At 42.1% G+C, this 27,718-nt stretch overlaps 1 protein-coding gene across 3 annotated transcripts in view; it reads left to right on the top strand.

Annotated features, from left to right (window-relative positions):
• RYR3 (ryanodine receptor 3) overlaps window positions 1-27,718 on the top strand; it is a 507,269-nt gene that overhangs the window by 425,649 nt on the left and 53,902 nt on the right. For all 3 annotated transcript variants that reach the window (XM_040969180.1, XM_040969181.1, XM_040969179.1), the window contains exons 61-67: window positions 861-910; window positions 1,306-1,366; window positions 3,378-3,616; window positions 4,933-5,014; window positions 16,248-16,378; window positions 21,095-21,415; window positions 23,879-24,119. In XM_040969180.1, coding sequence (XP_040825114.1) covers window positions 861-910; window positions 1,306-1,366; window positions 3,378-3,616; window positions 4,933-5,014; window positions 16,248-16,378; window positions 21,095-21,415; window positions 23,879-24,119 — 1,125 coding nt within the window. The remainder of the gene's footprint in view (window positions 1-860; window positions 911-1,305; window positions 1,367-3,377; window positions 3,617-4,932; window positions 5,015-16,247; window positions 16,379-21,094; window positions 21,416-23,878; window positions 24,120-27,718) is intronic.

Below are 27,718 nucleotides of genomic sequence, written 5' to 3'. Positions count from 1 at the left end.
TTGGTTTTGGTTTTGTTTTTTCTGCTTTGCTTCTTTCTGTTCCGGTACTTTCTGAAGGAATTGGTAAGTTCTTGTCTAGCCATGCTTGGGTCAGATTATATCATGACTCTAGGAATTTCCTCCCTGGAGAACCAGCAGCACAGGTCTCATGATAGCCATAGCACACCAGCTGGGGTCTGTCTGCAGCTTGTTCAGAAGCATTGAGACAGCTCCTTTATAACTATACAAGACCCTCTGTGGAGAGGTCAAGCAATGAGACATGGCTGAACCTTTAGAGGGTCTCATGATAGAAAATGTAGGTGAAAAGAAAAGGTCAAGGTGTCCCACAACCCAACTGGGACAGCAACCTAGTCAGGCCCATAGCTAATGAGATGAGACAGAAAAATATCTCCCCTAAAATGTGTCCTACCCCATACCTGAACCATTAGCATTTTTTCCAACCCAACTTTTGAACAGCCTCCTACTGGTTTTACAGCTCCAATTGATGGCTACAAAATGGTGTATAACCCATTGTAACATGCTTTCTTTCAATGTTCTTTTTTTTTCCCAAACATTGAAGATGAACATTTCCACACATGGTTCTCCATAGCAACAGATAATTTGCACTGGATCACTGTAAAATATTCTATGTATTGCTAAAATATTGCTTTCAGGAAGCTGGAGCTGCCTGCAAGCTACTTTTGAGATTCCCCAGCAGGATAGGATGACCCTCACATTTTCCTGAGTACAGTCCAAAAGATTCTTTGAGAGGAACATAGCACAGCTTCCTATGACGCCAACTGGTGCTGTGGGGAAACGGGGGAAAGTACTTCTTGAGCCTCCATGACTCTCTGAATTGTTAATTTTTTTTCCTGCTTCAGCCTATTCTGCAAACTTGCTGCTCTTGTCAGACACAGAATTTCCCTTTTCGGTAAGTGCTGAAGGCTGTACTTCTCCCTGTAATTATCCCCTGCTTGTATTTTGCCTTTATTTGTGGCTCCTTCAGACAACCTGAGCCTTGGGGACTAAGGTGTCACCTGCATTTGCCACAGAAAATTGGTCTGAAGCATGATAAATGACCTCTCTACCCCTTTAACAGCTCTGATTTTCCACACCAATGAGTGTTTCAGACTCTGCCTCTGGCATCCATCTCTAAGCAGAGGCCGTGTCAGACTGGAGATAAATGCATTGTCCCCAAATACAGGCCTGGCACTGGTGCGCTGGTAGTTAATTATGCTAAGCTGCAGTTGGTGCATACTGAGAAGACTGCATTTGAAAGAAAGGTGGGGTGGCTCAAGGAATCACAGGTGGTATTTCCTGTTCTAGGGAGTGATTCTACTACAATGGTGAGCTGTCTTCACATCTTAGCACAGACGCTTGACACAAGGTGAGTCTGCCCAGTTTGTTTTGTTTTGTTTTGTTTTGTTTTTCTGATCATTTCTCAAGACCCCTTCTTTGAGTCCTACATCTCGCTGATAGCTGTACTGAAGACAAGTCATTACTGGAGTTGAACTAGAGGGGAAACAGGACAAGGAGAAAATTAGTACTCTGCTTCCAGTTCACCTGGTACAGAGCCTATGTCATATCATATTCTAGAAGCTATAGGTTGGACATTTGGTCAATTCATTTTTCCAAAGATGAAGTATATCATGTGGGAATGTAGCACTTCATACCTAATTCTCCACAACAAAAGGAGTTACAGGTAGGGTATGTAGCCTCCCGGTTAAGATGCTGCATCCCCTTCAGAGTACCTGGGTTCGGTTCTGCCTCTGGCTTCCGGCTTCCTGCTAATACACTTCCTATGAGGCAGCAGTGGGTGGGTTCCTGCTGCTCACAGAGGAAACCTTGGTGGGGTTCTCACCTTCCAACTTCAGCCCTGGTCAAGTCCTGGTCATTGCAGATGTGTGGAGAATAAACCGGCAGATGAGAGCGCTCTGTGCCTCTCAAATAAAAAAGATTTGCCCAATGGGGTGGAGACAGACCATAAACATTCTGGAAAAAATGGACAGTATCACTCTGAGGTCAAAATAACCAAGGAAGGAAAAATATGGTAAGATCTAGTTCCCAGAAGATCAGGGACAAGGATGGCCATGGAGTCCAAGGTGCTGGGGGGCGGGGAGGAATATTACTAATCAGGGAACCATACATTTGAACATTAGTACTTGAAAGCGCTTCTGGTATTGACATAAAGGAGGAAACTTAAAGGAGAAATAGTGAAGCCAACTGAGCAGATGGTGTCTTATATACAGAGTAAGGAGGGTCTGTGAGACTCGAAGAATATGCCTCCCAAGACAGGCACCTACCTGAGAGTACTGCCAAGATGAAAGTCTCAGGGCAGGTCCAACCACACGAAAGGATTCCGGAACCTCTAACGGTAGCATTTCTGAGAGCAGCTTGTGTTGTAGAGACACGAGGATAACTCAGAGTCTGTAGGATCAGGCTGGACCATCCCAGGTGACTGAAGTCCCTTGCAGTGGGGCTGAAGCATCTTCACTGACAGAACCCTTGGAAGCTTTAGGAGGAATTATAGTCTGCTGTTAATATTTTAAAGCAAACAGTGGCTTAGTGATCATTCCTGACAAATCTGCATCTAGAACGTCAGGAAGATAGACCCCCACGGACCTCATTCCCTAGTTGCTGTTGACCAGATAGGCAGAATGTCTCTTGGGAAGCTGGTAAAAATAAAAAGGCATCTGCCCTTGAAGTCAGTCTGTGACTTTCTTATGGTTGGGCTACAGCGAAACTGTGGATTGCTTTTGAGTCTCACTCCACTTCTGTTTTATGCAGTAGTCTTGGAGGAAGGTCTCAGGTGCCCATAGCAATCTCCAGTTCTGCAGGCCACATTTCACTGGTTGGCAACCACGGTGTTCTGACCAAGCTGGTTTTTTTTTTTTTAAGCTATCATAAAAATGTCAACAGTCTCCTTCTCTCCCCTCCTCCAACCTAGGACATCCCTGCAATCTGAATCTCTTGTCTCATCCTACATAAAGAGTTCATATTTCTAGCTTATGAAAGTTACTTCTCTGGAGTAAGCTAACCACCCATCCCTGTAATTGAGTTTTAACTGGCTACAGCCAGTTGCAATGTTCTACAGCAAGCAGGCAACCAGTCACAGCTTCATTCTCAATTGTTCTGTACATGTACTGAAGAGCTGTGCAGTAATTCCTCAAAATGAGCACAGTGTCTAGTTGCTAGCCACTTTGGGATTGTTTGACCCAGCATATTTTTTGTCTGCAAATTAATTTCTCTCCCCATTTTCTCATGGCACAGTGCCATTGGATGACTACAAGGCCAAATGTTGCCCACATTGCCCTGCCAGTTACAGGGAGAGGAGACGGGGGGCAAGGTGGTCAAATGTTGGGATTATGCATCCAGTTTTGAACATTGTTTGCTTTCAGGACTGTCATGAAGTCCGGCTCAGAGCTGGTGAAGGCTGGGCTACGAGCGTTCTTTGAAAATGCCGCAGAGGACTTAGAGAAGACTTCAGAAAATCTGAAGCTGGGCAAGTTTACCCATTCCAGAACGCAGATTAAAGGCGTGTCTCAGAATATTAACTACACTACAGTGGCTCTGCTCCCCATCCTAACCTCCATCTTCGAGCACGTGGCTCAGCATCAGTTTGGGGTGGACCTGCTCTGTGAGTGTCACTGCCATTGGTATAGCTGTATGTGTACACAGCCACTCAGAGGAAGCTTTGGCTTATACACTGAGGTTAAGCTGAGGGCAGAGCACAGAGCTTCATGCTTTTTCCCTCTTAGATTAAGAAAAAAAAAAAATGAAGCAAAGAACCCTGAGTGAAATAAATCCCCTAGTTTGAATATATAACATTTGATCCTTTCTTACTTTTATTGTGGAATGGAATTTCTACCTGCTAGTCAAATGCTCAGTTCTTCTGCTTCTGCTTAATTTAAAAATGTTATCTAAGTAGCACAGTGGGAGATAGAGGTTGGCTCCTAGGACCTTTCAGTTTCTACTTTTCCTGCTAAGCCTTAATTTATTCATTGGACACCAGAAGCAAAGGAAAGATCCTCACATTTCCATTATCTGAACTTCAGAGAGAGGCCAAAATCAGTTTCATTTTAGTCTTCGTTGAACACACTCAGTCCCCGTTCACAGATATCTGACACCAAGCTCTGGTTTTGTACTTTAAATTCTGGGGCATGATTTAAGTTAGCCAGTTGTCAATAACTAGCGTCATCCTCTTCCCTAGGCAACTGAAAATCCGTTATTTACATTGAGGGAACATGCAACTTCAGTATCCTGTGGCATGGGAGCAGTGCAATAAAATCCTAAATCAGTTTGGATAGTATAGGTGACCCGGCCTTAGTGTGAGTTCCAAGCAAAGCTAGAGTCACATAGCTTGCAGATGAAGCTCTACAAGTCTCTAAGCAGATCGTGCCTTGCCTTCAGGAACATGATGAAACCATGATACCATTTAGTTGCCTTTTGGAAATACATCCAGCAGAGAATTTAGTACACAGTTAATGCATTTCACTCCGTCTAGCAAGAAAATAGAAGTGTGTTCTCCCAGGAAATGAGCAGAAGCTTATCAGGTTTCACATTTTCTACATTCTGCCTTCCAGAGAAAGGGAAAATGGCGCTGGATAAAATGTGACTATAACATCTCTTCCTATTAGAATAAAGAAATCCCCATTGTGGAAGGGTCAATTGATCATTCCTTTCCCTGTAAAACACCAATTCAAATCATGAACCCCACAGTGAACTGGTGTAACTCACTGAAGAATGTTCTATCAGTGTTCTGTCTCCCATGTTCAGCAACCAGCAGGCTAGCAACTAGATGGGGAAAGGGTATGTTTGTTTATAAAAAAGAGAGAAGATGTTTTTGCTACTGGCTAATGCCAGTGCATATTTTTTCCTCCTCATGGCCCTTCCTGTTTATGAGAAGTGGAGCTAGCATTGATATGCAATAATACCTTCTCTTCTCTGTTTCAGTGGGTGACGTGCAGATTTCATGCTACCACATACTGTGCAGCCTGTACTCTCTTGGGACAGGAAAAAACATCTATGTGGAAAGGTAACCAATGAACGAAAGAATCAAGCAGGCTCCAAGATGCTACTTGCAATTTTCTTAAACACTTAATGTCTTTTCAATATAGCAAAACCAGAATGCTCACTGCAACATAAAGAAGTGTAATGAGATCTGTGACTTCTCTGTCGCAATAGCTGGTGTGTGGCTGGTGGAGCAAGATAGCAAAGCTACAGCAGGTGCTAGTGACCATAAAATGTAAAAAATAAGTCCGTTTCTTCATAGTCGCAGCTTCCACACAACCTCCCAGGGTCCTGCAGTTAACGCTCGCTGAGAAGCTCAAGGGACCTGAAGTTTCTTTGGTGTTTAACGAATTTGTGTGCTACAACCCTGGACCTTTGGCATTCTCAGCTGTCAGATCAGCAATAGTTTTGAACAAGTGCACACTTGCTAGCAGAAATGCTGTGCACTAATCTGTACTCCAAACAGGCTTATTTGCAGAGGTACATGGGTTCCAGATTTGCCTCTTTAATCTGCCCACAACAGTGCAGGCCTTTGGTAGCCCGGGCTTTTCAGCATCAAATGCCTTGTGTTGTGTTGTACTCTGTTTTAATCCATGGAAAGATTGGAAAGATAAACAGAAGTATTAACAACAACAACAACAAAAAGAGTCTTACAAGAACTCTGAATTTACTGTTTTTCTGCAAAGATTTTTCTTCTGTTTTTATCACTTCCAATAAGCAAATCAGAAGGATTTTAATCCATGCTTAAAGGGCCTCCATCTAAATACCTCTTGGTAGCATTTTTTCATGTGCTACCTTTATTTATGAGCCTTTTGATCAACCAACCAACCAGAGTTCCCAATGTAATGCTAAAGCCTGTATAAATTAAAATTGCAACTTATCAATGAAGTAAAAAAGGAAGTTTAGCTCCCTTAAGAAATACCAAAATTTTAGACTTGCCTGTAGCTGAAGGACTATATTGTTATAATAATATGGGGGAAATTATGGGGAGAGGATGAGGAGGAAGGTAGGGGAGGTGCAGAGGGGAATGCCTGTGCCTACAAAGCCATAGTATGGAAAGCAATAATAACAATAAAAATATATAAACAACTAAAAAAAAAAAAGACTGACTTGAAATGATGTGCAAATATCCAAAAAGTGTTGGAGAAAAGTCTGTTTCTTTACAATCACATTTTCTCAAGTGATTTCTGGATTTAAAGAAATGATTTGAGAAGACTGGTGATTAAATTCGTTTTGGTTTTGATTGCTTTTAGGCCCTCAAAATTGCCCAGCTTTCCTTACTGTTTTATATGAAATATGAATAAATGATTTTGTCACTTAAGAATAGAAAATACTGGGAGGGGAGACGCTTTTTTTTTTTTTACTATATTTTATACCAAACCAACAGAAGAAGTAACGAGAACGTTTTTATTAATGCAGAATTTTATTTGTGGAAAGTGAATTTAGTGCATTCCCCAGTGAACATTTGTAGATATTTCCTCAGTATCTTCTCTTATTCTTGCGGTTTATATTCATAAATATGTATCTACCTGTGTGTGTGTGTGTGTGTGTGTGTGTGTGTGTGTGTGTGTGTGTGTGTGCGTTTGCACATTTTTTTCTCAAAGCTTATGCCTGTTCTCTTGGAAAAAATTCAAAGAAAGGTCAGCTCTGAAATGTCAGGGCATCAAAAGATTGCTCTTCCTATGACTTTTTATAGTGTATCCACGTGTTCATTGCAGGGTTGCTGTGTATCCAGAGCCCTGGGTGTGTCCCATTCAATGCTGGGAAGCCCCGAGGTCAACGTTTCCCCTTGTTTTTTCTTGCTTGGTTGAATTGAAAGGCAAGGGCCCGGCGCCGTGGCGCAAGTGGTTAAAGGTCCTCGCCTTGCACGCCCGGGATCCCATATGGGCGCCGGTTCTAATCCCGGCAGCCCCACTTCCCTTCCAGCTCCCTGCCTGTGGCCTGGGAAAGCAGTCGAGGATGGCCCAAAGCTTTGGGAACCTGCACCTGCGTGGGAGACCCGAAAGAGGCTCCTGGCTTCGGATCGGCATAGTATCGGCCCGTTGCGCTCACTTGGGGAGTGAATCATCGGATGGAAGATCTTCCTCTCTGTCTCTCCTCTCTGTATATCCGCCTTTCCAATGAAAAAATAATAAAAAAAATAATAAAAATCTAAAAAAAAAAAAAAAAAAAAAAAAAAAAAAAAGAATTGAAAGGCAAAGAGACGGAGCTCTCCCATCGGCTGCTTTGCTCTTCCCATTCCTGAGGTAGCAGGGCTGGACCAAACCCAAGACCAGGCGGCTGCCTCTACTTCTCTAGTGGCTAAATAATTGAGGAATTGAAGACTTAACATCCTAGAGTTGGGAATTTTTGTTAATTTTATTTCACTATTATGAAAGAAGAAATGCTTAGTAAATAATAATTTTAAAAGGTTTTTAAAAAATACATAACTGTTATTTTTCTCCTTCATGGTAACCCTGAATTCAGTCCCTAATGCAGGCTGCTAGGATCAGTTTGTTGTAAACTATTCCTAACAATTTCTACATGCACATTTTCACATATGGGATCATAATATCCGTATTGCTGTGCAACTATGTCTTGTTAAATGAACAGATAACTGAATTTTTTATCACACAAGTCATATTTTAAAAATTAATTACTTAGATATAGTACCTACTAATTGCCTGCTGGGAAAGCTGGGCAAATTCACTGCACTTACATGCATAGCTATCCCCTATCCTCTCTGCCCTCTTCTGTTTGTGCTGCAAAATCCTTTGGAACAGTCACATTCTGTTCTAGAACCACTGTTCCTAGAATGGTTTACCTCAGTTTGTAGTTAAATTACTCACTGCATAACCAATCCTTTGGACCATGACTTTCTCATTCCTAACTTTTTATTTTATCTTTTGACTGACTGCATCTATCATTAAGCAGTCTGCATATATTTTGAATATCATCCTTGACTTTTATATATGAAGCATTTCCATGGTATAAAATTATTGACTCAGGGCCAGCATTGCGGGATTTCAGGTTAAGATGCTATCCGAAGTGCTTGTACACAGGAGCAGGAAGCCTCTGGCCCACAGACACACAAAATCATGTGGTCTGACCCTAAAAGGAAAACTGCAGCTGGGACTCAAATTTGAGTAAGTCTATTACTTGCTGGTTTTTTAAAATGTATATATTTTACTTGAAAGTCCAGGAGCAGCTTCTGGATCTCCCATATGGGTGCAGAGACCCAATGACTTGGGCCATCCTCTCCTGCTTTCCCAGGTCATCCCAGGGAGCTGGATGGAAAGTGGAACAGTTGGGTCTCAAACGGTGCCCACATGGGGGCAGCACCTCAGGTGGAGGAATAAATTACTGTCAGGTGTGCCCCTAACATGCTAACCTTTACGTTGATAATTTTGTATAACCTATGTAATCAATATCCATGTGACCCTTGGCAAAAATTATGTTCCCCACCCCTGCAAGAACACTGTCAGAAAATTGGCCAGTTGATTCCTCTCATCTTTTCTCTTTTTTTTCCTGCCTTCTTCCTTCTCTGCTTTTCAAACAAGTTTTTTTTTTTTTAAAGAAAAGTGAATATTTTTCAAAATTCTTGGGTCTTAATTTTTTGCCTTTCCACGTGTGTAGGTGTTATTTCTTTATATTCTGACAAGTTCTGGACAGAAACATTTTTCCACACGACCACAGCTGCGGTAGGAGAGGAAAAATTGGCTATTCTTGTGCCTCTTTCTTTAGTATTGAAGTTCTACACTGCAACATATGTCCTAGAAATCATCTGTCCCCTGTACTACTTCTCAGAGCCTAATGTGTCCCTTCATCTTCGGTTTTGGCTCGTCCATTATTATATGAAAGTTTCGTTTTGTCACACAGGTAGTTGTTTTTTTTTCTAATGTGATATTCGGAAAGAACAATTATGTGCATTTGGTGAGTTTTCCCTTATTACCCAATGTCTCATTTTCTCTCTAGGGACTTTGAGTTGGTTGTTCTTTTCTGTTTAGCATTTGTGAGTTTTTCCTTCATGTTACGCTTCTATTTTTGTTTATTTTCCACTAAAGTATAAGAAAGAATTTAGCTGCATTTTTTCTAGGTAATCCTTCGATCTATGTTTCTAATATTTGTCTTTGGTTTCTGGGAACACTGAATGCAGATGGAGAAGTGTGTGTGTGCTGAAGGAGAATGAATGGGGAAGGGATATCGGGCAGCTTCCAATCTGAGAAGCTGGCTCAGGACTGCTTTTTTCTCACTAAACATGCAGTGTCTTTAGCCCTAGTAATCTACACTCAGACTCTGCTGTGCTTCCTCAGCGACAGCCTGCAGTGGCTGGTCCAGGGAAGAGATGAGTGAAATTCTTGGTGCATCCTGTAGTCACAGGTCTTTTGCTTAGAGAATTTGGGGCAGCAGCTACACAGCAAGCTACTTGCCACTCCTCTATTCGTGTCACCTCTGATAGTTTCTCCTGACCAGGAGTCCACAGTCTAGGAATAACAGCTGCGTGGCTAGTCTTCTCTGTTTTGTGTCCCCTGCCACCTTGCAGTGTGGGAGCTGATCCTACATATGTATTGTCCTCCAGGTCTCCCATGGCCTGCTCAAACTTAATTGTCATGATTTCAAGCAAAAATGCATCTTTTGGCCGCAAATATTCGCCGTTTTGACTTCCAAAATATCTTCACTCACTTCTGGGTCTGAATAGTGTATTTTGGTTTCTGCGTCTTGACTTCCTTTGGTCCATGCTCTCTGGTTTGAAGTCATCACAATACTCTAATACCAGCATGGATCTTGACTTCCTCCCAATCTCACTCTTAGTCCTTACTTTATAAAGGAAAGTGCAGTGAAGTTGCCACTTCTCTACCACCTTTCAGTGAATGTCTGTACAATTGGAAAGAAGTCACTCAGTATTTCATTTGGCTGTTCCTGGAAAGTGCAACAAAGATCCCAGAACGCCTTTGTGATGGGGTTGTCTGGGGGGTGGGGGGGAGGAATGCCTTTGACACAGAGAAGAGACATTTCTCTTGGAATGTTTCCTATGGAAAGGACACTGAGAATGTCATTGACAAGTGAAATGTTCAAAAATTTCCAAGAAAGATAAAGGCTTTTGTGCATTTAATCATGTAGATTCTTTTTTAAAACAAGTTTGGTGGATTTTTCTATTATTATATTACTTGAAAATCAGAATTATAGAGGGTGGTGGGAGAAATAGAGGTAGATCTTTCATCTACTGGTTCATTTACCAAGTGGCTGACAGCAGCCAGAGCCTAGTAGTTCTGAAGCTGGGAACCATATGCTGCTTCTGAGTCTCCCAAAGGCCTTGAACCAAGCAGGGAGCTGGATCATAGGTGGAGCAGCCAGGGCTCAGACCAGCACCCATATGCTGTTGCAGCATGCAGTGGATCAGTAAACTATACCAATCATGGAGATTCTTTACATTCTCTAGTTTGGAGATGCTTTGATACGTGAAAGACTATTTGATGAGGTTTACTCAAGAAAGGGGAATTTGGAACTTGATTATATGACTCGGTCTCATTTTCATTGGAAATGGGAAAGCAGTTTCCTCTGCATGCTGTAAAGATATTTGTTTCTTCCATCTTGCCTGGTTCTCTTGGACAATTTTTTTCTGCTCAGGCATTGCACATGTTCCCTGAAGCGCTAAGGTTACTAGTACTGCTACACAGAACATGATCTTCCCTGCCAGGCACTCTGCCTCTCTGCTGTGTATTATTGCTTCTCTTAAACATCCTATGGAATGTTCTGGAAGAAACTGATAAAATTGTAAGCTTTATTTTTATTTCTATGATAACTTCATCTTTGCCTGTATCCATGACAGAAATTTGAGAGTTGAGATATCCAGACACCAGGAAATAAACTTAAAGGATCCAAAAGGAAAAGGCTGACACTTGTCAAATTACAAGTGACAAATAGTGAAATATGAATTGAACCCACTTCAGTCTGTTGCTACTAATCAAATGCCTATTATGTTTAAAGCATTGTACCTCATAGCACGAACTGGAGGGGAGAAAAATTAAGGATACCCATGTACAGCGATTTACTCTTCAAGTAGATCTTCCTGGATGCTTGGCCCACACTTACAGTGTCCCCTGGGGACTGCTAATGGTCAAAAAGCCTTGTTAGGAGGGTCTTTGCCCAGCTGAGTCCCCCCTTGGGCCCGGAGACCAGAGTTACTCCTTCTGGTATATCGCAGCCAGAAGCATTAATTGGCAGTTTGGGGCTTCACTTTTTCAGAACTGTTCCAATAGCTAGTGAGCTGTTGTTTATCTCCCTTGGCTAGGCAGCTAATTAACATCACTGTGCTCCAGATGAGAAAATGCCTTGTTGTGGAGCTTGTTGAGGCTAAGATATGTCAGTAATTAATATCAGAGAGTACAGGCTATGTCCCTTGCGTGAGTTCAGCATAGAGTGCCGAAGTCTGTCAACTGTCTTTGGCTCCCAAGGCTTGCCTTTGTGGCTAACATTCCACAAACCCACTTTTGGGAGCTCATGACTTTAACTTTGGACAAACAGAGAAAAGGAATAGCGGACCAAATTAGCACCAAGGCAGTTGAGGGATATCTGTTTCTTGGATGCATTTCCTTGTGCCAACTGAAAGTTATGAACAGATTTGCAATCATATCCCTTGTGAACCCTCATTTTCACACAGATTTGCATGCATTAATGCTCTTTCTAAGGCATTTCTTTCTGCTTCACAACTAAATCCTTGTTTCCTTCTTGGGAGCAAGACATATTTGACATAGTGACTAAGATGTGCTTGAAACATTTACAGCCGATATGGAAGGGGCTGGGTTGAGTTCCTAGTTTGTTTTTTGTCCAGCTTGCTGCTGACACACAGCCTGGGAACAGCTGGTGATGGCATGAGTACCTGGGTCCCTGCCAACACATGAGAGGTCCAGATTGAGTTCCAGTCTCTGGAGTTTACCTTTACCCACCCATGGCTATTGGGGGTGGCATTTGGAAGTGAGCCATCTGATAGAAGATCTCTTCCTCTCACTCTCTCTGCTATTCAAATACAGGGAAAAAAGCTAAAAGAAGGGAAATACTGCATTTCTCCTGATTAGCTGCTGTGGTTGGAGGAGGAAGTTGAACACTTAGCCGAGAAACAGAAAGGTCTCTTATGAATCCTCAGATTTGGTGTGCACAGGCCCCAGCCTCCCTAATTATTAAGGAGGGTATTGGCAAACGAGATCTGAAGTTACAGTTGCCCTCTTGTCTATCACTGTGCTTGGTTCATGTGAAGGATCCTGGAAACAACAGGTGCTGAGAAGGAAAATGATAGGGGTAAAAGGCCTAGTAGAGCCCTTCTTAGATGGAAATGGGGTCTCCATGAATCAATGGTCTTAACCCCAATCTCTTCCCACTGGCGCACCTGCAGTGAGCCCCAGGACACAGTCATGTTTTTTTTTTAAATAAGAGCTCCTGCTATGCTCAGAAATAGACCTGGTAGGGGTATTTCAAAAAATAAAACCACCTAAATGACAAGGTTGAAGATCTGTCAGTTTGCCTATTGTTGCTTGTTGGGGGCTGATGTTCCAGTTATCCCTTGCATTTTTCATGACCAAATAAGCCGTCAACTGGTTTCCTGAAATTAAATGTAAGAAGCAGCTAAGAAATAAGACCTATGTATCTTACTTGTCCTTTCAAAGATCACTGTGTCATAAGTTTGTTGACTTAAATGAAGAATTGATAGAATTTCCAAAAAATATACATCTTTCTACCAAATCACCCACCTGTCCCCTCCTTCCTGCCTCTGGTATAGCAGTCTCATTTTGCATCACAGAGTAGTTCCATACAGAATAATTCTCTCAAGAATAGTCTTAATCCAGTAATGTTTTCAAAGCCAGTTATAATTATGTTTATCACCCAACTCAAATACGTCTGTTTCTATACATTAAAAGAAACGTAGAGAGTGGCTCTAATCTTTTGATTAGTTCTAAGTATATTATTTTTCTCTGTTATTATTTTATGATAGTTTCATAGGTCCTGGGGTTTCCCTTAACTCCCTCCCTAAGCCCTTTCCCTTACACTGATTTCCCCTATATTATTAGAATAGAATACTTCTTCATAAATAGACATAAATCCATCATTGCGGGTATGGACAATAGCTGAGAGTTCACCATCCTATTGTCAAGATATATTTAACAGTTTCATTGGGAGTCTATCTTTGATCTGGCAGTAGAGATGCACAATGCACAATATCCTCACATCTCAATATGATCATCTCCATCATACAGTTACTATACAATCCGTTTAAAGTAACACCACAATACAAAATCAACAGGAAGAAAAATAGAAACTTACAACACCATGAAGTTAATAGCATGCTACTGAATGACTAATGTGTCACTGAAGAAATAAAAAAGGAAATCAAGAGCCTTCTTGAAGAAAATGATGCTACTGTATGGCCTATGAGTCAGTGAAGAATGCAATATAAGAAAAAATATCAATCTGAGATATAGTTTCTGCTGTTATTTGTTGGTGAGCTGTATCTCCTGTAGGCAACAAATACATGGGTTTTGTTTTTTGATCCAGTCTACTAATCCATTCACAGTCAAGGTTAATATGAGTGAGTGGTAATTTGGTCCTGTCATTTTGCAATGGGTTGTTCATTGTTTGATTTGGTCTTCTGTTTTTATTTTACTGGCATGTTCTTCACATTTAAACTTGATTTTGGTGGGTGTTATTCCTTTTCTTTGTCAAGAGAACATTTTTAAGTATCATTTGTGGGGCAGGTCTGGAAGAGGCATTTTTTTCTTTGAGCTTTTATTTGCTTTAGAAGAATTTTATTTCATTTTCAAAGACAAAGAAAAGCTTTGCTGGGTATGTTATCCTGGACTGACAGTTTTTTTTCTGAAGAATCTGGAATGTGTGGCTCCATTCTTTTCTGGCCTATAGAGTTTCCTATGAGAGATCAGCTGTGAATTTAATTGCCATTGCTGTCTATGTCAATTGACTTTTTTCACGTTCACATTTGAGGATCTTTTTCTTACATCTGATTGACAAGAGCTTGATTATCATGTGTTGTGGTGAAGATCACTGTACAAAATGGCCCCTGATGGACCACTGCTGGAGTTTTGGATCTGCTGGCTATTAGGCCTGAGGGATACCCACGCCTATATTGGGTGGAACCTGTAGAATGCCATGTTGTTGCAATTCACTGAGTCAGAAGTGAGTTCATTCCCACCTTAGCATATGCACAGTCCTGTTCCAAAGCCTTTGCCTCCCTTCACAAAATGGCACCCGATTCAACTCTGGTGGAAGTTTGGGTTATGAAATCCACCCTGTTCCTGCACTGCCTGTAAGGTTTACTGCTCTATCTCTGCTCCTGGTCAAATCAAACAGAACAGCAGGATGGGTAGTTCTTTGTCTGGGTTTACCTCCTGGGTTCCCAGTGAACTCCCCTTCCCACCTAGCTTCTGGTTGAGCTGTGGCCCCTGGTGGAGCTCAGTTCACCACTGGCTGACTGCCACTGTGGTATCTGTTCACTGCAACACCACATGATTGCCTTCATTGCTTTCTGTGTTTGTCAGTCTCCACATGCCCCTCTGCCGTTGGCCTGTCCTCTCCTATTTCCTAGAACGTGGCCCCTCTGCTTCACCTTGGCTAATGATTCACCTTGGCTATTGGTTAAGTATGTCCTTACCCTATTTCACCATTTTGATTCTCTCCTAAGTATATTATTTTATCCCAATGCTTCAGGGTTCCTAATAGAATATGGCTCTGTATTTTCTCTGCACTCACTGAGCAAACATTTTATTCATGTTGAGAGCAAAGGTTAACATGCACTTTATCAAAAATATTAATAATGGTTTCTCCAAGTTATTTTTCCTATGATAAGTGTTCATTATCTACCTTCAGAAAATCAGTACTTCTTAACATTTTGGATTCTTGGTGCTGCTGAACTTTTTGGTGATGTCACAGGGAGAGGCGATTAGCACAAACTCTTGAGTATAGATCTCAGTGATGAGTCCTGGGAGATGACTGCCTTGCTGTTGGGACAGAATTGGGCAGTGTTGGGTGACCTCTTGGTTTCCATCTGCTCTAGCTAATGCCTGTGTCTGTGATGGTTCTGTAATATCCCCTAAGGCTCAGCCAACACCTCAACTCTCAACAATTATACTCAAATGTGTAAACTGGCACTCGAACTCAATTAGAGTTGATCAGTCATGAAGGAAGATAAAATGTGACAAAAAGGCTGGAACATTGCAAACCTCTTCTAGTTCATCATTACAGATCTATTGCCTGCATTTTCCACTTGTTATTTTTGTATGTTGAAATAGACAAGAACTCAGATTGGTTTATTTCTTTAAGAAGCCCCTTTGGGGAGGACTGACATCACATGTACAATGCACAGGACAAGTTAATAATCTGTTACGTAATACCAGTGAGTGACTAAGATAATGCTGATGGAAACATGACCTGGTTTCTCATTCAACATAAATTGAACAACGTTATCTCCCACACAGGGTCCTTGTATTCAGCGCTGTCACTGTGTTGTCTCTTTGATAGAAGAGACTTATTCCCAAAGCAAAACCCAGATCTGGAAAGTGGAAGCACTGTTTCCATCCTTGCTCTGCCTTGACCAGACAGTGGTGACATTCCATTCCTTTCATTTGCAGTCTTTAGTTACTCTTCCAGAAAACGCAAGTTCTCTCAGTGGGAGAACTCAGAGTGCTGGGCATTTTGTTTTTGTCTGCTTATTTCACAGAAAGACTTAAAAGCCATAACTTAGTCCACATAGAATGCTAAAATTCATGGAAGTAGAGAATAGGTATTAAAAGTTTATTTTTTAAATCAAGCATTGTGTTTTAGAATCTGCTTCCATTATAAGGTATGATTGTTATGCGTGTCTTGTTGGTGATTTGTCCTACTAACACCTAATCCCTGTAGTGAACACAGGCTATATCTGTAGCAAAGAATAGACATGGAACAATTACACAGAAGAGCCCAAAACACGCTGAAAACATGGAGTTTCAATCTCAACTTGTTCTCAGATATGCTGGGGGAAAGCAGCAGAGTTCTACAATATATTATGTGCCTTAGACAGCTGAGAACTAGATTCTAAGTAGTGAGACCATGGTGAACTATTACTAATGCCTGGAGAAAAATGGGGGTGAGGCAGAGTGCGTGCAGCCTTGCCGAACCCAGGGACGTCTGGGGGATTGACCTGGGTGGGATTGAAACACCTGGGACATGGGTCTGCGCCAACCATACAAGCAGCAGCATGTAGATGGTCACACTTCTAAATGAACGTCTCTTTCCAGGCAACGTCCTGCCCTTGGAGAATGTCTGGCATCTCTGGCAGCCGCCATACCCGTGGCCTTCCTGGAGCCTACTCTTAACTGCTACAATCCTCTCTCCGTCTTCAACACTAAAACCCCCAGGGAAAGGTCTAGTAAGTATTTTGCCATGGGGAGTGTCAGCCATGGCAGGGAGCAGCCAGGAAGACTGCGGGGTGGGAAGTAGCAGCCTTGCAGCACTGTTTCACTTGGTCTTGGAAGGGCTGGGAGGTCAGGGGTAGCAGCTGGACTGTACATCTCATCCTACTGGAGGAAGAAATGTGGTCTCCTCTTCTGCCATTCTAAGATATCTCCACCTCTGCATTCCTCCTGCACACTCGCGATGTTACTACTTTTTTTAGTCCTTCTCCAGAGTAGCATTAGAAGGAGCACGTTCGCACCAATAAGCTAATTATTAACCTAATTGTCCTCTGCAAGTCCAAGAAGAAGCTGTCCTTCTCAGGCTGCTGACCACATAATTTCCATCTTTGTAGAGGGTAAGACATAGAAAAGGCATTCAAATTATGTGAGAAATTGAATTTCTTTAGGTTAAAATTTTCTTATTTTTGAGATAATATGTTTAACTTATTATCAAAGGCTTACTGCTCTAATAAAGGAGGAGTTGAACAAATGAAATAAAAAGCCCTTAGTTCAGCAGGAAAGTAGGCAAGGGCTGTAAGTAATAATCAAATGAACAGATGTTTAACCTCATTCACATAAAGTGAATTTTAGTCATAAAATCATTAAAACTATAGTAATGGATAATTCTTAATAATCTCAATAAAAACTTGAAGTTTGGTGAAATGCTGTAGTTGCAATAAAACTGATACATACAGCCATTTCTTGTAAAAATATAAATTCTCCAAGGATGATTGGCCCATAACCATGGATGGATATAAGACAAATTTGGCCCCCTGCCTATCTTCGCTAACAAAATTTTCCTGGTTATAACTGTACTCACATGTTGAGCACCACACTAGCAGAATTCAATAGAGGCAACAACAACTGGCTTACAGTACCTAAAGTGTTTATACACTGGCCCTTTACAGAGAACGTATCCACTTTAAATTAGTGCAACCTAGAGTTAAAAGCTAAGTTGCAAAAAAAGCCACTTGTAAATCTCTTTCTATAAGGTGGAAGGTAGGTCCTTCATAACAGGAACAATGTGATCCTGCTTAAGGGAAATGGAAGTAGTGCCTTCCGGTAAGCTTGGACTCCAGCTAGAAGGAAGTATAACAATCTCATTCGACCTGCAGTAAAATTACCAAACCATTAAACTAATCAGTGTTACAGAAAATGTGAAACCATAATAAACCAGAGTGCACACTGGCGTAACAGTTAAGATATGGAGCACTCATTCCATACCAGAGTCCCTGCACCGGAATCCCAGTTTCAATTCCAATTCTGCTTATTGTGAAGGTGTGTCCTGGGAGGCAGCAAGTGATGGTCTAACTGCTTGGATCCCTGCCATCCGTATGGGAAGCTAACATTGTCTTCAAGGTCTCTGGCTTTGGCCTGGTCAAACCTGGGTGAAGAGTTGGGATAGGGATAAGGAGAGAGGCTGTTATAGACCTTAAGGTCATGAAGCAGTAGATAAAAGTTATCTCTCGTCTTCCTTTCTACTTTCTCCTCCTCCTCTTCTGCATCTTCTCTCTTTCAAATAAGTGAAAAATAAATTTGAAAAATAATTTCAAAGTAGAATCATCTTACTCAGAATCAGTATCTTTTATACTTTTTTTAGAATTCATTTTTCTACCTGCAATGCAGAATGAGACAGAGAGAGCTCCTAAGTATGCTCATCCATTCCCTGAGCAGCCACAGTAGCCAGGGCTGAATCAGGCCACAGCCACAGCTGGAAGCATCATCTGGGCCTTGCATGTGTGTGTCAGGGAACCAAGCACTCAAGTCACCATCTTTGCTTTTCCTAGGCCATCATCAGGGAGGTGAATCAGATGTGAAGTGCAAACTGGTGCACCCAAATGGAATGCCAGTGTTGCAGCTGGCAGCTTTATCTGCTATACCAGAATGACAGTCTCCCTCCCACCTTGTTTTTAACTGTCTAAGAAATGTATTTGAACATTGGAGAGACAAACAAAAATCTTCTGTATCCTGATTTCACTCCTCAAATGCCCACAATAGCTAGTGCTGAGCCAGTCCAAAACCTAGAGCCCAAATCTTAATGCAGGTGTCTCACACTGGTGGCAGAAACCCAAGCACTTGAGCCATCATCTGCTGCCTTGAAGGAAACTGAAGTTGGAAACAAAAGCAGGATTCAAACCTAGACACTCAGATATAGAATGTAGGTATCTCAATCACAGTCTCTACTGCTGCATCAAACACCTGCCCCAGGGTCAATAGAACCAGTAGGTAGGGTAGCTGGACTTCAGCCATTCCATTTACTTCAAGTCCCACTTTTCAGACTTCCATGAGATCCTAAGGGAGAAAGTTAGGTGAAAGAATAATTTCCTCATCACCACTGTTCATTTCATCCAAGAATGCCAACCTATGATAGTTTTGTTCCCACTTGCTTCTCGTTACTTCACATGAGGCTCACATTACCCCAGAAATGATCACCTAGCTAATTTAAGTAAACCTTCTAGTAAAAATTCTTTACTGAGATATGATTTCAGTGGAAACCAGTGCTCACAGAGCTGATTGAGAGAAACATTCCCCGGCATGCCTCCTTTCTGATGTCCCATTGATGTCTGAAAGCTAACCTTTCTCTGGCCCCACCACCCCCAAGCCTTGATGCACCTTTATTCCCCTTAGAGATGAGCAGAAAATGCATTTTCAACCTTGTTGTTTGCTGCACGCTGATGATTCCAAATGAACCAGAGAATCTGCTTCTAACATCAGAGCTAAGCAACAGAACAGGCTTACATGAGAAGTGACTGAGAAATGAATGTGACATCTGCAGGGCAAAGGCACCAGGCCAAGTGTTCCCCAGCTCCGAAGAGAAATGGAGCACAGTTGGAATCATTATGGGTGTTCATGTTTATTCTGTTCCCATTGTGACTTGAGAAACCACAGAGCCTATAAAAAGACATCCTGCTAATCTTCTCTCGAGTTAGTGGAGGTTCCAGAGCAGGGCAATATGTGGATGAGACAAAGAGGATGAGAAAATTTTGATTGATGTTGAGAGGAAAAAGAATGACTCTCCCATTGTTCTCCTTCTCAAGGGCTATTTGAAAAGTGTTCTTATTTCCCATGGTACTTTTCCCATGGTCTACTCAGATATTCATAAATGGAAAATACATGACATACTCCAAAGGAAGAAGAGACAAGTTTGTGCTTAAAGATGATAGAGTCCTTCATTCCTCAGTGACACACTGTGGAATTCCATGTCCAAGTCCCCCTGAGTCCATATTTTTCATTAGTAGATTAATCACAATAAAGTGAGTGCTAACTATGGTTCTGGAAAAGTAGTGAATGTATGAACATGAATTCTTAGATAATCTGGCTTCTTCACAGGATGACTTACAGCTTAGTGGATTTTAAGAAGGTAGCCTCCATTCATAGAAAACTGGGTGGCCTGAGGGAGAGAAGAGGAGGAAATGTATGTAGGGTGGTGAATGATGTGAGCTTGTGGCTCGGAAATACAGAATACAGAACTGATGGATCTTGGCTTTGGTCTACTTGTCCTTTCAGATGTTGATCACTGGTCCTTACCAACAGAAATATTAATATATCCAGTGCACTGTAAGAACCTGGAGCATTTTCCTACCCCTCTGAAGAGTATAAGATGAAAAAAAGGTTTACTACTCTTAGGCAGCAGTTGTTCAAAACAAGATAACTCCTTTATAATGTGTGACAGTATCTACTAACCAGAATATTGGGTTGGCTAAAATGTCCCATCACCAGACAGTTTACTATCCTCCCATACTCTATTGAAATAGAGATCCAACTCTGCCGCAGGTTGGATCCACTAGGTGGGGTGCTGATTTAGAACTGACCCACTGGCCTTTGAACTCCAGATTGCCCTAGAGTAATTTAGCAGGCTTGTTGATGATCATTGAGCCCCTCCCCTGGGATTTTTACATTTCATTTAGGTCTAGAATGGGCCTGAGAATTGGTATTTGTAACAAGTTTCCAAAGTAATGCTTCTGCTTTAGTGGGGAGATCTCACTATTGATCTAAAAAGTGAAAAGACATTGTATTGTAATGATTACCCACTAACAGTCTTATGTCCTGTTCTAATAGGACTCAGATGAGGGTATTTTTTTTAAGTAGCTAACTCACACCTCATTGTTATTTTGTGGCATTTGATACACAAGACACCTTCTGAATTCCAAGTGTTTGTTCCATTCAAGGACCAATTACTGTATATATAAATAACTTTTAAAGGTCATTGTAATGACTCCGGAGCAGCAACCTCCAGCAACTCTGTATTTTTCTTAGGATGGGAAAAATGTTTCCATCGTGATGTATCCTCTGCATGACATTTAAACATGCTCATACACACCTGAACTTTCTCATTTGTAGTCTCATAGCAAATAATCACAAACTTCAGTGCATCTAAAGCAGTTGATAATATTCATGGTCATAGTCTCAGAGTAGGAAGTTTGACTTCTCTGCTTTTATGTATTTACTCTGAAATGTCCATGTAAAATTGTTTTGGTTGTTCAGCTCTTTCTGGATTCTCAGGTTGTTGTCATCCCATGATCTTTGTTATCTTGTTTATTTTGTTGAAATGTGCAGTATATGTTCATTCCCCATAAGTGACCAGCATGGACAATGACCAAGCCAAAGCAAGCATGGGGCAGAGGAGAGAAGGTGGCAGCCATTGCTTATGAATCACTATGCCTCTGTTCTTCCTGTGTTCTTTTGGTCAGTTCTGGGGATGCCAGACACAGTGGAAGAGATGTGCCCTGACATCCCCCAGCTGGACGGCCTAATGAAGGAAATCAATGACCTGGCTGAGTCAGGGGCACGCTACACAGAGATGCCCCATGTGATTGAGGTGATCTTGCCCATGCTATGCAACTACCTGTCCTACTGGTGGGAGCGGGGCCCTGAGAACCTGCACACAAGTACAGGACCCTGCTGCAGCAAGGTCACCTCCGAACATCTCAGCCTCATCCTGGGTAACATCTTGAAAATCATCAACAACAACCTGGGCATCGACGAGGCCTCCTGGATGAAGCGCATTGCAGGTACCAGTGCATTTCCCCTCTGTCCTAGCTTATGAATCAGGGAGTTTGACTTCTCCTATTAATTCAGAGGTGATTGTGAGCAAGTTCTATTCTATCATTACACTTTAGTCCTCTGCTCATCTCAGTTGCTGAACAGTAAAAAGAACCAATGTGTTTACCTGTAGAACTTCCTGGAGTTCCATCCTATTCTGCTAATCCAAACCCCTCAGAGTACCAGGAAACCCTTTAGATGTATTCCAGTAGATTCCCAGCAATTATTGTTTTAGGTACTTAACAACCCCATTTGCTCTCACAGTAATAATTGCCCATAATTTTCTTGGTAAACAGTCTTGTGTGTTTCCCAAATATATAAACTCAACATATCAAGATGGCACTGGAAATTCCATTAAGGAACTGAACTCCACATGTGCGTATCACTTTATGCCTCCCGGGTAATATCTTAATGTAGGCTCAGAGTAGCAGCAGCTGTTTTTGTTTTCTTTTGCTTCCCTCTAAAACTTTGTGTATGTTGCCAGCGTATTTTCAGCTCCTAAAATAAATTCAAGAAAGGACAGGCTTTAAAAAAGTAATAGCCATATTTTCCCAGTTAGGAAACCATGAATATTTAGTGTCCTCTCTTTCAAACATGAGTCTCTGGAGACAAGATGCTAAGGCAAAGTCATGGCATTTGATGGATTTACACTTTAGTTGTTGAAGTCCACCAGTAATTATTCCCAACATCATTTCCTGAACCATAAAATACAGTGCCAAGAGAGTGCTATTAGCCCAGCACTGGGTACTTACCTTTCTGGACAAGTGATTGGATCTCCTACCTGGACCAGGAAAGAAAAGCCCCTGTCCCCCTCATTTGGCCCCATCCAAAATGAACTGTGATTGAAAGTATAGATATCTGGGTGCTGAGGACTGCTGAGAGGCACTGTCCTGCAGATACGTTAGTCAATAGAGTTAATGTTTTATTCTTACTCATTAGCCCTACAATAGTATTAACCAGAAAGCAATTTCTATAAGCTCTAATTTATGCATCCAAATTACCGGAAATAAGAGAATCAAAGAATCTGCTAGAAGGGCAGAGAAGAAAAATGCCATAGCACAGAGGTACTGATGAAAGTTGATTGTTGGCCTGCCATTCCACAAGAGAATACAGATCTCATCCAATCAGGTCACTAGTCCCTGGGGACTCCACAAAGTCAACTGTAAGTTGTCACCCAGAATCGCCCAGCATTTTTGATTACAGGTCTAAAGCAGAGTTGCTCCTGGGTGAGGGCTAATAAGTCATAGCTTCTTAGTTAATCCATCTCATCAGCACCCATATCTTTCCCTTTCTAAATCTGTATTCTTTTGTAAAAGTAAAAACTAAGGGAAAGATACATTTGCATATATGTTGTCAATGAGTCATGACCCTGAGTCATTTTACTTCACTTATTGTTTTCTTAAATTACTGTTATATTTGTCTTTACACATTGGTCTTTCATAAAGACGAAAAGCAAGGGTGGGCATTTTGTTGCAGCAATTTCAGCTGGTGCTGGTGGTGTTCACACCCCACGGCGGACGGCCTGGGAGTAAGAGCTGCCTCCATCTCTGCTTCGTCCTGCTTCGTGCCCGGGGGAAGCAGCGGATAAGGATGCCCTGCCACCCAATTCAGAGACTCAGAGTTTCTGGCTGCTAGTTTCAGTCTGACCCAGTCCCTGGCAGCTATAGGCACTTGAGGGTACATCAACAAACAGAAGATCTTTTTTCCTTCTCTCAGACACTTTGCCTTTAAAATAAGTAAAAAATAAACATTTTAAATATTTAAAATAACAGTTCCTTTATAATAAGAACACTCATTAGCTAATAAGTAGGATGTAAAAAAAAAAAGGATAAAATGTAGGTTTTTTAGCTTTCCCTTTTTTAGAATGCTAAAACGGTAGCCCACCCCCTCTCTGTTCACTTAGAGTTGATTTATCTGCCTCCCACAGGGCTCAGGAGAGCATACAGGCAGAACCTTGACAGTTTTCAACTGAAAGGCTGAAAACTGTAGTTGAGTTAATGTGCTTTCAGCAGCAGATTTTTCTTTAACTAGAGTCCATACATTAGGTTCATATTGTGGCTCAACTCTGTCATGGTTGTTATGAATGGAAGACTTCCTTCTATTTATAATCTGCCCAGCAAGCCAAAACCAACACAGAAGTGTTATAAAATAATACCAGGTAGCTAAGAGGTGCCGTGTAAGCCATGCATGCATGCAGGATGTAAGGGTGAAAGGAGCTCTCTGGGCCTTGGAGCAGCTGAGTGGGTATGTGGACCTTCTCCCATCATAGTCTGCACTGTGGCTTTGCGAGAGGGCAGCATGCTTGGAAGACTGAAGGAGGGGACAAGGGACACGTGTCATGCTGAGTAGGTGTCACAGCCTCACCCTTCAGTACTCACTTTCATTGATAGCTGTAATGTGAGAAATGAAGGATACCCTGTGTTTGCACCCAGTGTATGCCCAGCCCATCATCAGCAAAGCAAGGCCTGACCTGCTGAGAAGTCACTTCATCCCGACTCTGGAGAAGCTGAAGAAAAAGGCCATCAAGACGGTGCAGGAGGAGGAGCAGCTGAAGGCCGATGGCAAAGGGGACACTCAGGAGGCCGAGCTCCTCATCCTAGATGAGTTTGCAATCCTCTGCAGAGACCTCTACGCCTTCTATCCCATGCTCATCCGCTATGTGGACAACAACAGGTAGGGCTGTGACCTCTGGAAGTCTGATCCTCTCTAACATGAACTTTAGCAGTCAAATAGAATGAAAGCATGGCATCGGGCTGTGTTGATGGTGCAACAAAGGAAGGTCACAGCTGCCATCACCAGCTTCCTCTCTCCACCCTGACCCCCGCCTTGCACTAGTAATTGCTGGAGCAGGCCCCCTCAGCAGTGCCTTTCTTGACTAATTAGTCTGAGAAGTCTGTGGAATGTTTACCTCCTCCATCCTCACAGGCTGCCACAGGTAAAAGGGAGTTGGTCAAATAAGGGCAGCACTGATTCATTCCCACTGCTGCTGTTTGCTCACACAGTCATGTCTGTGACTTTGTGTGACAGCTGTTTCTCTAGGCGTTGGGGAATAATGAATGAGACAGAAGAGCGCTCTGGACACGGGAGCATTTTTTATGTGGGTAGGGAGGCATACACAATGTATAAAATCTGTAAGTAAATTATTTAGAGCAGTGTAAAGGGCATTAGAGGGATGGGAATTGGCAGTCTTTACAACATGTGTTATGAGAAAGCAACATTTGAGCAAAGACCTGAAGGAAGTCAGATTGGGAGCTACCAAGGTCTGGGGTAAGAGTGTGTGCGTGGAGGAAGCAATAGAGGCAACTTGTTCAAGTTTTACTTTAAAGAAGGGCAGATACAGGGTTCTCACAGTATGTAGACGTATGCTTAAGAAAGGAGTCTTTCAGACAACACTTGTCCGCTTGTTTCTTTGCTATTGTAAACGATCCAAGTGAGAGAGAATGTCTACAGCAACACCCTTGAGCTGGAAGAGTCAGCCTTATCTAGTTCATCTATGGCAGCAGACAGGAGAGCAGAGTGTGGATGCTGATGATGCTGGTACACATATACATACACCTGCTTCCAAATACGTGGGGCGAACGATATGTTGAGAGAGACAGCGATGGTGGTCTGAGGGAGTCCTTCACTGATGGCTTCCATTTTCTCAATGAAGTGGGAAGCAAGATCATCAACTGGAAGTGAAGGTGAGGAGAAAATGCTTGGAGATTTGGGGTATAAAGAAAAATTATGAAATAGTTGCTGGATAACGTAGAAGAGTAGATGGACCAGGGAAGTGTGATTATCAGGAAGTTCAGGTGCCCCACTGGAGACACAGGATTGTGAATGGAGAGTGAAGCCAATCTGCATATTCTGCATATGATCTTTTTTTTTCCCCCTAGCCAAATTCAGCTGTCAGGTATAGGCTCAGAACAGGAAGGGAGTTCAACTTATCCAAGGTTTTGGTTTTACAGAGTGTGACAAAAAATGTGTTAGGGATGTACAGCTGTACTGATGAGGATAAGTATAAAGAATGATTGTGGAATTTAAGCTGGATGACAAGAGCTGTGAACACACAGGAGGGTAACATGAACAAAGGATAAATGATTATTAGGATCCAGCATAATGGTCAGAGTTAGATACCTAAACTTAATACTAGGAATTTGGAGGAGGTTACCCAATGGCTCACTGGCTGCCCTGTTCTCTAGAATTCCCTTCTCGGCGTACTCACCAGGAAGGAAACAGCCTCTGGAGCTCAGGCAGGCCCAGGGACAGCTCACCGCATGTTCACAGTGGCTGGAATCAGGGCCCAAACATGAAGTCCAACCTGGCCCAGGACCTGTCAGCAGCCAACAGGCTATCAGCATAAGTTTTAAGTATGGTCAAAGGGGCTCAGGCTGAGAAACAAAAACTGCTTCTATTACTCAGAAAATTCCAAAAATTTTATGAGCACTCTGCCTGGAACCACAGGCAAAGGCCAAATATATATGTATTTGTCTTAGATCATGCTCCTAAAGTTTAAAAGCCTAAGTATAAATTAGGGATTATTTATTTTAATATAATTATCGTAGAGGTGGGTGCTGTGACGAAACAGGTTAAGCTACCACTTGGGATGTCTGCATTACATGTTGGGGTGATCCTTAATGTCTTTGCTACTCCATTTCCAATCCGGCTTCCCACTAATGTGCCTGAGAGGCATTAGATGATAGTCCCAAGTACCTGGGCTCCTGTTCCCCACGGCGGGAGACCAAGGTGGAGTCCTTGCTCTGGCTCTATCCTAGTCCAGTCCTAGCTGTTGTCAGCATTTGGGAAGTGTCCTCTGTGTTCGCTCTCCACTCTTCTTCCACCTTTCAAATAATTAACTTTGAAAGAAAAAAAACTGTAGGTATCACAGGGATGTAGTAAGATTTGAAAAAGCATGGCTAACTTTTCAAGTAGTATTCCATTTTGTCATAGACAGGAAATAGGCCTAAATATACTCCTCTTAACACTTACTTTATGTCAGTTGTTTTTATTGAAAACTATTTAAGATATTTACAGTTAGTATTCAAACTAAGCACCTCTGTGCATGTGCTAGTGTATGTCTAAACACACATATCATTATCTATGGAAATTGATCGCACCCTTTTGTAAAGCAAGCTTGCTTTGAGGGGCATTATTTTAGTCATTTCCTATGACATAATTATGTTAGCAATTTAGAGAGGAAATTCAGCAAGAGTTTAGACAAAAACGAAAAGTAGGGTAAGGTTGCTCCTCAGATAGTTCTTTAATTGCCTTTGTCACTATTGATCAAGAATCAAGCATGAGTATGTTCTGCTTAGCCGGTGTTTGACAGGTACTAAAAATGGCAATGTCAGAGAGTCTGAGATCATCATTAATTCATTCATAGCGGATTTTCAGCCTATTCCCCAAGCACCACAGTCAAATGAGCCTTGCTTAAAAATGCTTCTTTCCAAGTTGAGTGCCTTTACCTTCTTCTGGCTCTTTGTTCATCCAAAAGCATTGGCTGACTAGGAATTATTGAAAGTCACTTCATCGTACCTCCAGAAGACAGTTTCCTGCCTGCTCGTCCACCGTTCTATCAGGGTGATGGAGCGCAGGAAGCGACAGGGTCAGCATTGTGTTCGCTTCCTTTCTAGGCTCAGACAGCTCCAATCATCTTGAGCTCAAGGCACTAACTTCTGCTAAAGACTCTAATTTTATTCTCTAGGGCCACACAAAAATTATGTTAATCTCACTTGTGGCAGATCTTTAAATATTAAACAGAGTCCATCTTATGCTTGTCTCCTGTTATTTTTCTTATCCTATTAAGTTGCTATATCCTTGTCAGCCCCATCATGATAGTGTTTAAAATTTTCTCTTTTGTCCAGTATGTTCTCCTCAAGAGAAGCTTTTTTTTAAAGATTTATTTTTATTGGAAAGGCAGATATACAGAAAGTAGGAGAGACAGAGAGGAAGTTCTTCCATCCGATGATTCACTCCTCAAGTGAGTGCAACGTCTGAGCTGCACCAATCCGAAGCCAGGAACTTCCTCCAGGTCTCCCCCTCAGGTGCAGGGTCCCAAGACTTTGGGCCATCCTCGACTGCTTTTCCAGGCCACAAGCAGGGAGCTGGATGGGAACCAACACCCGTATGGGATCGTGGTGCTTTCAAAGTGAGGACTTTAGCTGCTAGGCCACCGTGCTGGGCCCAAAAGAAGCTTTTGTTACTCAGTGTTTACCTTGAAGCTGACCTAGAACAAGCAAGAACTCCAGATGTGGCATGATCTGCACAGGGAAAATCAGCTTTCTCCCTCC

This window comes from Ochotona curzoniae, unplaced genomic scaffold, assembly GCF_017591425.1.
Source record: "Ochotona curzoniae isolate NIBS_2020 unplaced genomic scaffold, NIBS_Ocur_1.0 scaffold_4701, whole genome shotgun sequence".
Classification (NCBI taxonomy): domain Eukaryota; kingdom Metazoa; phylum Chordata; class Mammalia; order Lagomorpha; family Ochotonidae; genus Ochotona; species Ochotona curzoniae.
Note: the sequence above shows the minus strand (reverse complement) of the source record. Positions and strands in the feature narration are given on the sequence as shown.